At 39.5% G+C, this 15632-nt stretch overlaps 1 protein-coding gene and 1 long non-coding RNA gene across 2 annotated transcripts in view; one reads left to right on the top strand and one right to left on the bottom strand.

Moving 5' to 3' along the window:
* Positions 1–591: 591 nt before the first annotated feature.
* LOC148052393 (uncharacterized) lies at positions 592–2670 on the bottom strand. The gene is made up of 3 exons (XR_015698801.1): positions 2536–2670; positions 1611–1882; positions 592–698 (listed from the first exon to the last, which is right to left on the bottom strand). It is a non-coding gene; the product is annotated as an uncharacterized LOC148052393 (long non-coding RNA).
* Positions 2671–4647: 1977 nt separating this feature from the next.
* LOC148052391 (von Willebrand factor D and EGF domain-containing protein-like) overlaps positions 4648–15632 on the top strand; it is a 188148-nt gene continuing 177163 nt past the window's right edge. Inside the window, exon 1 of the mRNA XM_087731996.1 lies at positions 4648–4744. Coding sequence (XP_087588122.1) covers positions 4648–4744 — 97 coding nt within the window. The remainder of the gene's footprint in view (positions 4745–15632) is intronic.

The raw sequence follows: 15632 nt of genomic DNA, 5'->3' as shown, positions 1-15632 counted from the left end.
GCGCACATGAGTTCACGGGGTGCTTGGCTCATGTATAGCTCACCTGCCCTGCAGAGGTGTCCATCCAAGAAGGGCGCTGATGTTGCACCCTGCAAATTTAATAAGGGCATGCTGTGCCCAGCTAAAGTTCAGATGCCCAGGGCAACACATGTGGCAAAACAGTGAAGAGAGCAAAACAGAGGTTCATCCCCCTGCACACCCAGAGCTGTGGGTGCACCATGTCAGGTCAGGGATCACATCCAACTTTGATCCATGCCAAGGGACAACATAGTTACAAGGAACTGATTTAATTCCTCTCATAGGTTCTCTTATGCTGTCTCAGAGCCCAAGCGCTCATGCTCTATATACCCTTAAAAAACCTGGAGATAACGAATAGGTTTCTTCACTTTATCTCTGCTTTAGATTTTGAACTCCCATAGTTTGGCCCACTGGCTAATGAGGAGTGATGCACTGAAAGCCATCAGAGTTCTCCTACAAGGGAATTAGAAGCTGAAAGATAAACACACCAAGTGATTGAATGTACAAATCACTCTCTATACTCCCAGAGCTGTGCAAAAGGGGATATGCTTTTGTATAATGAATTATTACCCTAAAAATCACAACTAGTCTTCACTTAAATGAAGAGCTTCATCCTGTAGATTACATGTAGTACTTCTCACATTATTTTCTGAAGAACTAGAAATGCTGTCTTCTATACACTAGAACACAAAACAGAGGAAAACACAAGCTTTAATCACTGTGTGACCACTCTCTATTTCCCCAAACTAGGCATAAATTGAGATTAAGTTCTTCCTATTTAATGTCACTCACCTGTGCAGTCTTGAAATAAGAGTGGTGAGATAAAGAGTAGTTGTTTGGGCTAAGGAGGTGCATGAATACTGCACCTTGGTTATAATAAGTGTGCTTGGCATTTCTCTAAAATATATGGACAGAGATGACTAAAAGAAATAGGAGCCAACAGCAAAGAGAGAGAATCCCAGGCCTGAACCCCTTCTTATCCCTTTTAGGAAAATCTTTTTGGGGAGGGTGCTTCCTGGAGACTGCTGGGACTCAGTTAAAATCCATCATGGCAACCTTGCCACCTGCTCGGAAGCTGCAGAAAGGATTGCAAGAATCAGTGGACACAGCTAGCCCATATCAACAGAGAAGGGATTTCCCTGGGAGCACAGTGAGTTTATTCCTGGTCACTGGACTTGGGAGGTATTTTTGATCAGATAAGACAAGCAAATAGAAATGCACAGAGGAGGGTTTTGGCACATGTAAATGTGTAAATTCAGACTTGCAAAAAAATTTATACTATTTAATGAAGACATCTTTTCCCTCTGAAGGACTCTGTCCTAGTAGGAAAGTGTGTGTACAGGCAGGGTCACGCTCTCTTTGTCACCCGTGAATAACAAATCTTTTCTATGCCTAGAGAGCCACCCCAGGGGACAGCCTCATAATGAGGGTATTCCTCATAGGAAGCAGAAGGGAAAAAACCTGGACTGTCATTTTTAGAGTAGTTTCTAATGTGTCAGTGCTTAAAAGGACTGTGCAAGTGTCTGCTGGCTCAAGTGCAAAAGGAAAGTGTTAGCTACACTCAATTTTTGAGAAGAGGAACATGGTATTACCCTCTCTTCTCCCTCCTGGGGTTCCAGGTATATGGCCACTTTCCACATGACCTTCAGAAGGTACTTGAGTGATGGGATTCATCCCTCAAAACTTCACTATTGCCCAGGACTTCTGCATGCAAATCTTAAATCTCCTACACTGACTTGGGAGTCTGAGCATTTCAATACTTGGAACAAAGCGTCAAAAAGTCACATCTTTGGAGTCCTTCAAGGTATTTGCATTTGTATCATCATGTTATCATTCAGTCTCATCCTGAGTTTTGGTTCTGCATCTGAAGAAAAAAGCAAAAATAGTTATCTTAATACTCTTCCCACAGCCTTCCTCCTACCTCTGCTGCCTCCCCGTGGGTGGCCCAGTCCTCTCCACCCCGAGTCAGCACGGCTCCTCCAGCCCATCCCCAGCATCGCAGCACCAACTTGCTGAGTGGGATGTTTCAGGCAAACACTGTCTTTCTTGCAAAGCGAAGAGATCTGAATACCTAACATGCGTATCCATCAAACAATTTTTGGCCAAGTCTGAAATGCTGCTGCCAACTTCCAGCTGTGACTTTTGGCTTGTTTAAACTCCCCATATCCACCCCTACCATTGAAAATTAATTTAATACAAGAAGGACTGGTGTCAGGCTTTCAATGTTGTGCTGTCTTTTTGTACAGACAGTGAAGCTAATCATTTCAAGTCTTCACTACCCCACTTGACAACAAAAACTTGCTGGGGAGTTTCAGTTTCTCCTCTTACTGAGGTTAATGGTGTGGAGACTGTGAGAGTATTTTGCAATATTTTTATGCAGGTTCTCCATGGGTTTAATTTCCCATGATTTTTTAGATTAATGTTTGGGGGGAGGGAGAAAGTGTTGTTCGCTATTTTTCTGACTTCTGTAAGGTCTTGTCTTGGTCTGGGAGAATGGGAAATGGGGAATATTTGTACCTCATTGCCTGACCTGGAGCTGGTTGTCCTCCCGAATTGAAGGGAGCCATATGCAACCCAGAGAAACTTGGCTGAGACAATGGGAATCTTCCTTTCATCTTTACCAGGAGTAATCACCTTCAAAGGCTCCCCTTGATTAAAACCTGCTTAGAGAGACAACAGGTAAGAGGATAAGCAAGTCTACAAAACAGTCCTTTTTGTCCTGTTCTAGGAGGTCATGAATACCTTCCACTTACACTTTTTGCCTGATTACTTCTGCTTTCTGTATCCAAAAGACCAACAAAGGTTGGATTGTTTGTGGAAAGCTCTCTTGCTTTTTTGCAAATTGTTTTTGGTTGCCAATATTTTGGCAAGGATAAATCTCAATCCACAACAGATTTCAGGTTTTTTTCATGTTAAAAGTTAAACATTAGAGCTATGCTTTTTAGGCCAAAACTTAGAGTGAAAGAAGATTGGGCCCCCATCAGTGTGTAGAAACTGCCACAAATACATTCAAGCATTAACTGAGAAAGCCATGTAAAGGCAGAAATTGTGTCCTGTTTAAAATAAACTGGAATTTTGTCATACATTGGTATTCAAGAAAGGGATGGGGATCTCTTGGATTGGAGTCTTAATGACCTTGAAGAAATCTAAACATCAGTAAAATCAACAGAAAGACTCACAAAGACTCCCAAAGGGCTACAAATCAGGCCCATGACACAGCCAATACAATGGGACTGTTAAAAGCAGTGGTTTTGCAACATCGAAATCCAAAATCAAAATTAAGAAAAAAGTTTCAGAAGTTTCTTCTTAAATAACTTATATTTCCTTCAAGGAATCCAGTGGTAAAACTCCTCAAGGGATGTAGTTAAGCCAAATGAACAACATTTGAAACTCCTTGGCTGTACTGCAAAATATTTTTAATGGCTTTGTTGATGCTTTTAGATGAAGTACTCCTCACAGTGATTTGCCTGGAATGTTTACAGACTTGTATATTACTCTGTTACCAGATAATTCACAATATCCTCACTTAAACAAGCAGGCACACAATAATCAGACTTGACAAGTCAAAGAAAGGAAGTGTTAGGTATGGAAGACACTGAACAGCGGGTGGGGATACAATATTTTCTAAATAAAATGCCATCAATATCAGTATAGCATGCGATTTAATAGCACATTCTTCATATTGCGCATTAAGCTGGCAATATGCATTGTCAAGCAATAAACATTGCTCACATCGACTAGAGGTAGCACAAAAGACCCATGCGGTAGCAACAGGGCACTTCCCAATGAGGCAAAACTTTAGAAAAATGTAATTGAGCAACATGAGTGATTGAATTCTTTCACTGCCATTTTCTTCTGTTTTCTGTTTCTGTTATTATTCTTTCCAGTGAGCCGACCTTCTGAAACGTACATCTCGCTTTTCAGGACGGGTTGGCAGAGCAAATGCTGCCGCACTTTATTTCAGCAGCAAAGGACTATTCTCTAAAATACCAAACAATGATACATCGACCCAAGACACAAACCTTCAGGATTTCTGTTTGCACTGCACAGACCACCTCTGTAATAGCTTTGCATAAATGTAACCTCCAGCAATCTAAAGCAAAAAACAAGCTATTTGCAAGCTTATATTTTACCATTTTTTTAAACCCCTCTCATATGAATACAGTGTCAGATATGACGGCAATAACCTGAAGTCAGTGTTTGCTTTAAAATCCTCACGAGCAGGCATGTTTGGTTTACAGCCCTGATTTCTCCAGGATCACCTCCTACCACCGACACCAACGGTACATGGTGTTCTCACCCTCCGTGTGTGCGCGGGTGTGTTACCGGGTGTGTAAATCCCAGCAGCTGCAGCCAGAGCAGCTGCAGGGACACATGCTGGCCGCTGAGCTGTTTGTGTGGGGGGGGGTGAGTGTGGTTTGTGTATAGCTGGAGGGCTTCCCTCTTGGAAATTCTGGGATTAATGACACATTAAGCCTGCTCCAAGAGAGTGGATTGAAAAGAACGAAAGAAAGAAAAAAAAAATTGAAACAGGCAGGCAGGCTGATGGCTTTTCCTGCAAAGTTTAGTACTTCAAAAGTTAACTTCTAAGCAACTGCAGATGCATGGATAAAACCTATCCCGGACAACATGCAGCAGCCCTTTCCTTTCCATCAGCATCTCCAACTTGTTGCCTACCTCTGTTGGATTCCCTTGTTGGCCATTAGCACTGAGTCAGCTCCATTAGGTAAGGATTTTGTACTTTTAAATTATTTGATAGTCATTTGGGGGATAGAGGTCATGTGTATTTTATGATGATCTTGTTTACATTTACTTTTGAATGTGGGTTAGAGTGATAGAGGGCTATTATTAGAAAGAGTCTCCAAAATAGAATGGAAGTAAGGTTAAAATAAACAACTTCTAAGGTAATGAAGAAGGTCACAGTGATAATCAAGCATGCTTACAGCACACAACGTTTATTGTCCATTAGAAAACTTTCACTTTCCTTTTTTTTCCTTTTTTTTTGTAAATAAAGAAATTACAAACCTATGAAGATTCTTACTTACTACTAGAAAAAAAATCAAGTGATTTAAAGAATTTTCATAACATTTTCCCATAAATGGAATATATGAAGTGAACCATAAAAGAAGAAAAAGCTTTAAAATAAGAATCTATTCCTCTAAGGAAGGAAGTATATACACTATATATCAGAGCAACATTATAGATTAGTTAATTACACATATAATAATACACAGCTATACAGTCTCTGGCAATAAAAAGTTCATGAGTAATTTTTCTACTACTGTACACATTAAATGAAAGGCTTGTTTCACTCTAGCGTAGAGTTCGAAGAGGACATAGATTTTATGTATGTAACTTGTTTATACAGCTTTATTAATCTACTTCAGGAATACATTGAAAATCACATTAGATATTACTCAACTAGTAAAAGCAGAGTTAATAAAAAAAAACTGAGTAAAGCTGTAGGACCAGAACATAGTGCTGCGGGTGTTTATGGATACGGCTCTGGCAAACTCTGTGGAGGCACACACACACATACACCCCCCTTAATGGAAATGCGTTGCAATATTTTACAAGATTTAATTCCGGTAGAGTTTCAACTAGTCTTAAAAGTGATTGTCAGCCAGCACTCATTAGCTCTATGAAGATAAAACAATTTAAAGCACTCTTCATTTCAATATCAAAGGGTCACCCAGAAAGGTTTGCAGGACTGAACACAAGGCAAATGACCTTATCGCCTTTATCTTCAAACAACGCCTTTAATTTCTGAAACCTTTTGAAGGGTTGCCAGTTTTATGGAGTGTAGCAGCTACTTACCTGATAGAACAAGCATTTCATCAAGGGGAAATGACCTTTTAACTCCTAGTAACTAAGTAACTGTATTTTCCACTGTATTTTTGTTACTGAAGGTAATATGTATAGACATACTTATTAAACTGGGAACACAAAACAAGAATTAAGAAATAGCTTTCTGTCTCTTAGGTGATGCAGAAGGATTCATAAGACTCGTTCGTTCTTTTTTTTTATAGTGTGAACTTCAAGTAAATGAAACTGCTCAAAATAGTTTACATCTTGACAGATTGTGTTGTGACATTATAAGGATATTAACAGAGCCATATGCTGTTTACTTTTTTTAATCCGAGTATAACAAACCCACTAATCCCATAAGAATTTAACTGTGAATAAGGAACGTCTGACCAAACAGCTTTTTGCAGATGTCTCATTAAGAAAGAGAAGATGAAAAAGTCCTTTAAAGACCAAGAAAGAACTTTATCATCTTCTGCAGCATTATTTTAGGGAACGAAGCTCCCAGTGATGGAGAATATTCTCATTATTTGGGATTTTTACATCATTTCCTGTGACTGACAAACATGAAATGTTACCAATAACATCTGTAGCTGCTCTCTGGTAGAAGATTAAGTAAAGCGTCAGGGACAAAAGCAACTCAGTGAATCATAGATGTGGGAGGGCTGACACAGCACAGAGCTTGTCAGACTATTCTCAGATGAAATTCTGTAAATAAGTCAATCAAAAGAAAAAGACAATAGATTTTTTTATAGAGGTATTTTAGACAAAGGTATTTATCTTAAAATAGATAGTTGCTTGTAACATCACCATTGAGATGGAATTGCTTCCTGTCCCCTCTGGAGCCTTTTCATAACGTACAATTGAAAAAGTTTTTAATTTGGATATGAGCTTCCTGAAAAGGTGTTCCTTGAAGCCCACGGAATCCACTGGAGCTTCAGTGCAAGGTCTTACATATATAGTAAAATCAGATACAATTAATTGTTTGCAAGCTCACACCTGTGGATTTTCCTCAACTCTGAAACACGTAAGAAAAAAATTGAGCATATCCTGAGGTGAAGAAAGAGGAGAGAGAGGATGGTGTCAGGGGAAGTCTAGGTGCCTACAGCCAGCGGGAAAAGACGGTGCATTCTCAAACAATTCAAATGGTCTAATTTGATTTAAGAAAGTAAATGAGAATAGTCTAGCATGGCAAAAATTATTCAGTATGTCTTGCAATTTTATAAACCCTGGTCTTGCTTTCACTAGAAGAATGAAGTGAAAATCAGAGTATGTAATCTGCTTTGTGTACTACCCACAAGTAACCCATGATCTCACTTGTGAGTGTCTGCTGTAAAATCTGAGTGCCATGGACTTTCCATGCTTTAAGCAAAAATCTACTGGAGCTGAGAAAACATTTTCCCATGAGTATTTCAAAAGGAATAATTCAAACTGTTCAGGAGCTTTCCCACTGGTTTCATGTACCTACTGTAGATGACAAACCCTCCCGTCCCTTGGTGAGACCTCAAATGTGCCACCCAGGTCCCCAGCAACCCCCTGGAGCTCCAGGGGTCCTGCCACCCCCTGGGTCCCCAAGCACAAGAGGGGTGCAAACACCCCCAGGGAAGCCCCAGGGTATCTGGCCTGGAAACAGCTTGCAGGGATCAAGCTCTCAGGCCATGAGTGGGTTGGTCAGGGACATTCCTGTGACTTTAGAAATTACACTGGGATTATTCTGGCTCCGTGTCTTCGCTCTGTGGAAAGCACAACAGACATTTATAGCACTGTGCCAACAAAAAATACCCTGCTAAATGCTTTCCTACTCACTGGCTGTAGCAAATAAGCAGTAACGACTCTCAAAGGGAGAGGAACAACCTTTACAGCATGTTTCTCTCCCGATATTATTTTTAATTATCAAAAGGTGTTTACACGTTAATATTTTATTTCCCTCTTATTTAAGTTTTTGTCAACATCAAGTAACACCATTGGCCTCATTGTCTGGAATTAATCCAGTTTGTATTGTTTGATCTAAGAGTGAAATTTGATCTTATCTGATTATGTGGCGTCAAAGCAAAGCTAGCAGCCGGGGTTGTACAATGATTTCTGTTTGCTGATAACTTTTTCATTCCTCTCCTTTCTATCTGAAAGACAACAGAGTTATCCTTACTGCAGGAATAATTCTTTCATAAGGAAGGCAAAATCAGGCAGCTGTTACAGTCTGGGGGTGAGGGAACCTCTTTCACCTTATAATGAATGTGTTTGTGACTCTCCTAAGCAGCATCAGTATGTCACTACTGGATTTTAAGACACTGAAATTTGGTAGGAAATAATTTTTAGCTCACGTATTTGCCTTCCAATCTTCTGATGAAAATTAATAGTTGTTTTCAAAGTTATACAGGGTTACAAAATATGTTTGGTGTGAGAGCGCTGCCTTTCTACTGCATCTCTCAAGGATTTGCCTGTTTCCCATTGACCTGCCAAATATGCATGCTGTTTAAACTCCTTAAAAGCTATTTACTACTCTATGCTGTACTAAAATTGGCGATCATTTTATTAGACACTGTTCGTAACAGTATAGGACACTCATGGCCAAAATGTTTGCTTTAATGGTCTAGTTCTTCAAAGTTATTTTGTCTCCAAATGCCAAATCTGAAGAAGTATTGTATACATCTAACTTCCTTTGCAATCGATAGGAGCTGCAAGTAGTCAAGACAAATCAGTGTTTGTTCCTAAATTGACAAGACAAATTGCTGTGGAGAGGAAGCATCATCATTCTGTTTTACAGATGGGATAGAGACGTGAAGTGGCTCAAGGTCATGAAGAAAATCCTTTGGTGGAGCTGAGATCTGTACTGAGGCCTCATGAGTCACAACTCAGCCCCGTTAACTGCAGCACAACTCATAACTGAAAGCTAATATAGCAAATAGGAGTGTAATAAAAATGCTAAACCTTTCTCCAACTTCCTTGCAAACTCTGAAGTGAAATGGCTACACACACAGGCTCAAGGGGACACAAAGTATTGTTGGTGGGTTTTAGACTACTTAACATATTTTAGATGACCAATACTGAAATTTTCCCCAAATCCCCTTTGATTTTAATCAGGAAAGGATCCATTTACTTCCAAAATGCTACATCTACATTATCATACAAATATAGTTGAGGAAAAGACGGAAAAGTCATTCCTGCACTAACTTCATTAGAGACAGAATTTCTTTTCTTTTCTTTCCTACTTCTTCCTAGACCGCTTCTGTAGCCTAATAAAACATTTCTGGCTTTGGAAATGGCTCTTTCATTCCAATACATTTCCTCCAATTTTTTTGTGACCTAGGCTTGCTGCTTCAAAAGGCTGAGGATATTGTGAGAAGTACCATTTTGTTTATTTTTAACTGGGTTTGTGCTGTATCACTTCGAACAGTTTGCTGGGAAATGTTCTCAAGGCAGCCAGATTACTGATCTGTCTGATTCTGTCTACCAGTTTGTTTCTGTGGATATCCATTGGTTTGTTCTGAGTTTTGGGCTACTTTCTTTCTGGATAAAGCGTCTGTCTTGTCATTTAACAGGTGGAGGTTTAGTGTTGGACATAGCCGATGCCTAATCCACTACAAAAATGGATATTGTCTTTAACGCTTGGTGGGCAGCATACATTGCTGCTTTAATGATTTTTAAGTTTTCTTCGAAGTGGTGTATTTTACCTTCAGTTATAACCTTTATTAATTTCACTGTGGCAGCTACACTATGTGTTTTGCCTTACGTAGAGATTATTTATGGTGAAATCTGAAAAAAGTGGATTAGGTTGAAGAATATTTTTCATCCGACTTTGAAACACCAGTAAAACCATGTGTTAGTGCATGCAATTGTTTGTACAGCTTTTCTGGAAAGAGTTTTGTGTGTTAAGCTCTTAGGAGATTTACTTAATGAATGTATGTACTCATTTGCTTCTTTCTGACACATATTATTTTGATTATTCTGACGTCTATTACTTTGATTGCTGTGTTCACACTGCATGGCATCCACAGGGAGCCGCAAGGGAATATTCTACATATTGAAAGGAAAAAAATTGATTGCCTAATATAGTTGAGGGATTGTAGTAGTCTGCTCTGCTCCTTTTGCTGCTTTTATATTAATTCATCGACTGAGAGCAAGTTTATCTTATTCCCCTATTTTGTTCACAAAGCAGCTTGCACGAGCTGGATAGCAATTTATCTGCATACCACAATAGTGTAATGCATCTCCCGTGGTAGCCGGAGTATTTTACAACTCAACTGTCCCTTGACAGCTTTGTGTGTTGACAGTTTCAGCAAATAGTCCCTCATGCAGTATCTTGCTAATGCCTCATCAGCTCAGTAGCTCTTGCACTTTCCATGAACCGGTGGATACCCCAAATTTTCCTCCTCCTTATGCTAATAAGAAAAGGCATAACATTTCCCATCCTGGACTTGCAGTCCTACTTTCTCTTCATTTTTTAAATGGCTGATCAAGTTGCATTTAACTTGTGTTCACGCTCTCTCAGAAGGCAAAAGTCTGTGGAAAAAATCTAGAAGATGACACTGAGATGAGAGGGTTCTTGGAAGTTCCTGAATTAATAGCTCTATAATGAGTTTAATGTGGAGAATGACTTGGGATCTAAACTAGACCATTGCTTTACAGAAAGGAGCCTGTATTATGTCAGCTCCTGCTTGCTTCTCACCTCGGTTTAAAACTATATTTTGCTGATGTTTGACAGTCATGCAAACTTTTCATGGAATTTTCTCTCATTGATTTTCTACAGACCTATATGAAGCGCAAAGGGAGATAAAACTCAGTCACTAGTTTATTTAATAGCTAAGCTAATGTTTTGTTATTCATAACTTAATAATTTAAAATTTCTTTAGAATTAACATTATTAGACCTCACTGCATTAGTCAGATACGTTATTTGTTGATCTGGTCTGGCTACCAGAACAGGCAGATTTGCAAACATCTTTCAGAGATTATTTTTAATAGTCTTCTTTGTCCCTTTCCTCCAATTATTTGCTTTTTTCCCTCCAATTATTTGCTTTATAATCAACTATGGGTATGCTATAAAATTAGTTGACTGTGACTCAGCCTCCCTCAATAACACAGCATAGATACTTTGATTCACTCAGGCTACCTTATCATCAGCTCTGTTCTTTTCTTAATGGGCTAGAGAAAAAAATATAAAAAGTCACAGAGCCATTTGCTCTGTTCTTTTATTAGATGTTAAGATTAGAGCTAGCAAGAAAGACATAAACAGGGTGAAATCTAATTAATTCTTTGTTTCTCTTTTGCAAGAAAGACAAGGAAAATGAAGAGGAGGCTATTTCCTACCCCAATGTACCTGCAACTCATTCTTCAAGTGCTAAAATATGTGGACGTTTCATTTTCTGAAGGTGTATAAAGCAGAATAAAAATAAAGATAAAAGAAAGCTATCCTTCTTCCTTAGCTAGCCCATAACCACCCCAGAAGTTGCTTTTTACTCCAACAGAAAGTCTTCTAAGTGCCAGTGGGACTCAGCCACCCACACCGCATGACATTCCTGAAGCATTTGGCGTTCTTTTCTGCTATAACATCCTTTAAAAGTCTCACTCATAATTGCTGAAAATAGGAATCCTTCAGTTGCAAATAATTTTCAGTCTAATTGATCCTGTAAAGGAAATCCCTAATAAACCACTGTGAACAGTTACACTGGGAAAGCTGGAGTAGCTTGTAGCATTCCTAGTCTGGAGCAAAGATGCATTTTGTTCATTCTCCAGCCCCTGCATGGGGATACCTGTGCAGGGGCACGACCTGCCCTGCCTGGCGGGTCAGCATCTGCTGAAACAGTGGCAGGTAGGACTCGCTTGTGCCTCCCAGCACAGCACCAGTACAATCCTGCCCACTGCAACACACCTCACAGGGGAGAAGGTTTGATATTTCCTTAAGATATCACAAGCGAAGACTACGGCCGTGTGGAAGCACACGGGCTCGGATGTGGAGGGCTGAAGTTTGACTTAATCCCTGTCCCTAGCGTGTGTTTGTGTGAGGGTATTAGGCTTAAAGATACTGATGGACTTCAGGATAGCTGGATTTGAGTTGCAGACTATGATCCCAGCACAAGCTATACATGTCCCAGAGGAATTTTACAACTATTTTCTCCTCTTGACATGATCGCTGCCTTGCAATACAAATAGCTTTGACATAAATCATAAATCTACTACCCACCCCCATTCCTTCACTTCTTCCTTTTTCAGTTTTTCCCAATAACTGATATTTTAGTCATGAAGATCACCCACAGTTATTCCTGCTGCTTCATAATGTCTGTTATCCGCTAACATTTCTTGTTCTGTTTGCTATTACCTACACTCCTTGCATGGGTGTGTAGACACTTTCTCTCATTAATACACTCCTGACAATATTATTCATCTGCTGTTTCAAAACAACTTCATCTTCTGTCTTAGATCTGAGCTTGCAAATTGCCTCCCGAGAATACCAAGCATCCTCATTAAGTGCCGGCAGGATGCAAGGGGATCTGGCGAGCCATGCCTGGTCACCCCCGCGCAGCTCCCACGGACCCTCGCACAGAAGCACTCACAAGGTCAAAAACCTGTGCTGGAAGGAGCTTTTTACCACTCAGAAAGGTTGGTGACAGAGACACTAAATAGTACTTGTATATACAGTCATCAGCTGGAAAACAAGCTGTTTTCCAAAGTCTTTTTTTTGTGATGGTATGGGATTTTATTTTTTTAAAGACCCTTGAAGCAGACAACTTTATTCTGGCTTCTTTTAATCAGGTTTACTGAGAAATCCTTCCCTGGTAGTGGAGCACAGGCTTTCTGAAAGACCCTTTGGTGAGGTTCTCAGATTTAAAACCTTGCATCTGGTCAGCACACGGGGATAAGGTATGCCTTTGACAACCTTAACATATATTAATACTTATGTTGCTTTCAATGCAGCTAAAGTGAACATAAAACTAAAACATTGCAATCCTGTAAAAGGTAGCGCAGATGGCCACACGTGTACATAAGCGCAGGAAACACCATTTTGGCTACCGCTGCTACCAGTGCTTCATGTAATTATTGCTAAAATTAGTGCTGCAGAAATGCTGCAAGAAAAATTATGATGGTAACAAAAAAATACACCGTACAAATCCACCCACTAAGTGGGATTTTTGCCTCTGAATTCCACCAGGGACTCACCGCTGCTATAGCCCAACTCTGCACTGTGATTATCTGCATAACAGTTTATAGACTATATGACTTCCCAGAGATAACCTACTTCAGGTTGAGTAAATGCTGTTGATCCCCACAGGAAGGTTTTTTTCTGTCTGATTGCTTTAATAATTGAAAACAATTAAAAATTTACTTTCCCACTGAGACAAAACTGGGAAAAACCCAGAGTGCTAACAGGTAACCTGATATTTTGTTAATCACTTCCGACAGGAAACATGTTGTGTTTTAGGATACAGGAGCTGGATCAATCTCTTCTGTCACAGATAAGTGCCCTCAGAACTGGGCTATCGATTATGCTGGAGAGAATATCTTTAGATCTCTTATTTGAACTGTTTCACTTTCTATTAGTAATTAAATACATCTTGGAATAAGGGCTTCAGTGTCAGTCTCCCATGTGTTCGTCTACTGTACAGGTGTAAATAACTGCGATGGACAGCAAGTTCGTTCATTCATTCTATGGTGTAATGTATATTTGCTATTTATAAAAAAGAAAGCAATTCTAGTACAGCGTTAGACAGGTAGATAGACTGATCATTCAATTGATCAGTACATGTGTTTTGGTCAAAACCATACGCCCAAGTGCGTGAGCCTCCAAATGCCTCCCTTCCTAAGATGAAACCTATACCAAAAAAAAAAAAGTACAGGTCTTCTCAAAACTTGCACATTTCTATGAAAAGTTTCATTAACAGCACATGAAATAATCAACACTTAAAATTCCTGACCAGTTCTAACCCAAGCATACATTTTTTAGAAGAATGAACAAGCTAAATAAAAGGGGCAGTAAATTTCAATATTAGTAATGATACTTGTTTGCGACTCCCCAACAATGCAGAAAGAGGTGATTTATGTTCATTTGTGCTTATGAAGCAATGTTCTAACACACTGATTTTCAACCGTTTTTTTAATCAAAGGTCCTTTTCTGCAAAAAGAAAGCCATGGAGTATCCTGTATCTCCTATTGTTTTATGCTTAAGAGAGGGCATAAGGGAATTGGATATTTTGCATAAAGAAAACAAGATAAAGTGAATTTAATTTATGCTCTACAAAAATCATGGTTTTACTGAAGGCAAAAGAGTTCTTAATTTGGGATGGTCTGATGGGGGCCCTGGAGCTGGGGGCAGCAGGTACCCACTGGCACGCAGTAGACAGCTAAATGGGAATGTATTTGAGTAAATTCTGTGTATGAAGGGCTGCAGGCTGTTGAGCTATTTGTTACATGAACTGAAATCTGATGTCTTAAGAGCCCTCATAGCTTAAACAATATTTCAGCCTGTAAGGTATGCCTGTTCTTTAATATCAGAGGGTCTGAGCAAGGCGCTGGCAAGGCGTTTCCCCCCCCATCCAGTGCAGGCAGCCGGGGGTGACAAAGGCTGCGCTGGGTCTTGCTCCATACCCATATCTAATAACTTCAAGGCCACGAGATTATTCCTGCTCCTTAAAGCCACATTCATTTCCTAAAGTGTTGTCTAGCACTAAAGTGCACTGTTAAGCTGCTGCCATGTTTTTCCATTCTGGTAGAAATTATTGTTCTATATAGTTTGATTTTAAGAGTGCATTCTGGCATCCATTTGGGGAAAAGGCACTATATAAAAGCAAAATCAATATGAGGGACAGTTATATTTCCTGAGCTTTTTCATTAGCTATAAAATATATACATTAAAGAAGGGAGGGGGAAACAATGTCAGTTTTACCTAGACTGAAGGAGGACAAGACAAAGCACGGAAGAATATGCATTTGTGTGCACTGGCAGGAGTACGAACTACGCAGCTTTGCTGGGTGCAGGCAGATCTCTGCTCTCACTACATCCAAGCACTCCTGCAAGGCACTGGCCTCTCCTGTGACAGGCATCAAGTCATTGGAAAAATACAGAAATATATGCATTTTGGTAAATGAGGTGTTTCTCGACATGTTCTCCATTTTCATTAAAGCCAGACTGACCATTGGCTGAATATTCACAGGGAAACTTTGCCTTTGCTCAGCACTAAGAATGAACAGAAGAGCAATAAAACAGTGCTGAACCAAATTCTTCCTCAAATCCCCACTGCACTCACCCATGCTATCTTTGTTCTTTCCCTGCCAAGTATACCAAAGTATTCTTCTTTCTACCCGAGCAGGCTGTCCTTTCAAGCATCCTTGAATAAACCTCTAATCACTTCATGCAACATATTTTCTAAGATTTGCAAGCATAGAGCTGGAACAAATTCTGAAAAACTGTAATCTATATTTCTACAATTATAAGCTTAAAAATATTGCACTGAATTTTTACCAAAACCAAACCATTACTGCTCTGTTTAAGCCCAGCTGAAAAATTAAAATTCATACTGCCATATTAGCCAGTATTCTAACACAGGTTACTAAACCATAGGAGCAAGCATCTTATTTTAGCTTGGAGTAAAATTTCAAATCACAGTGTCTTTTCAGTATCAGCATGCAATTAAGTGAGCAGGAAATTGCACACGAGCCTTTTTTCTCTTTTTAACACGGGCCTTCTATAATGCCATTTTCATTAGTAGGAAATACCCGTCGTCTGTAGAAAAATAATTTGTCTTGGTTTTTGAAAACTAAATTATCCCCTATAAAAGATTAACTGAAAACCATTGTATAAATTTATAAGCATTCCAGA

The sequence above is a fragment of the Nipponia nippon genome, unplaced genomic scaffold, assembly GCF_047370975.1.
Source record: "Nipponia nippon isolate SJK-2023a ecotype South Korea unplaced genomic scaffold, ASM4737097v1 scaffold_5, whole genome shotgun sequence".
Taxonomy (NCBI): Eukaryota; Metazoa; Chordata; class Aves; order Pelecaniformes; family Threskiornithidae; genus Nipponia; species Nipponia nippon.
This window is presented reverse-complemented; position numbering and strand designations above follow the sequence as displayed.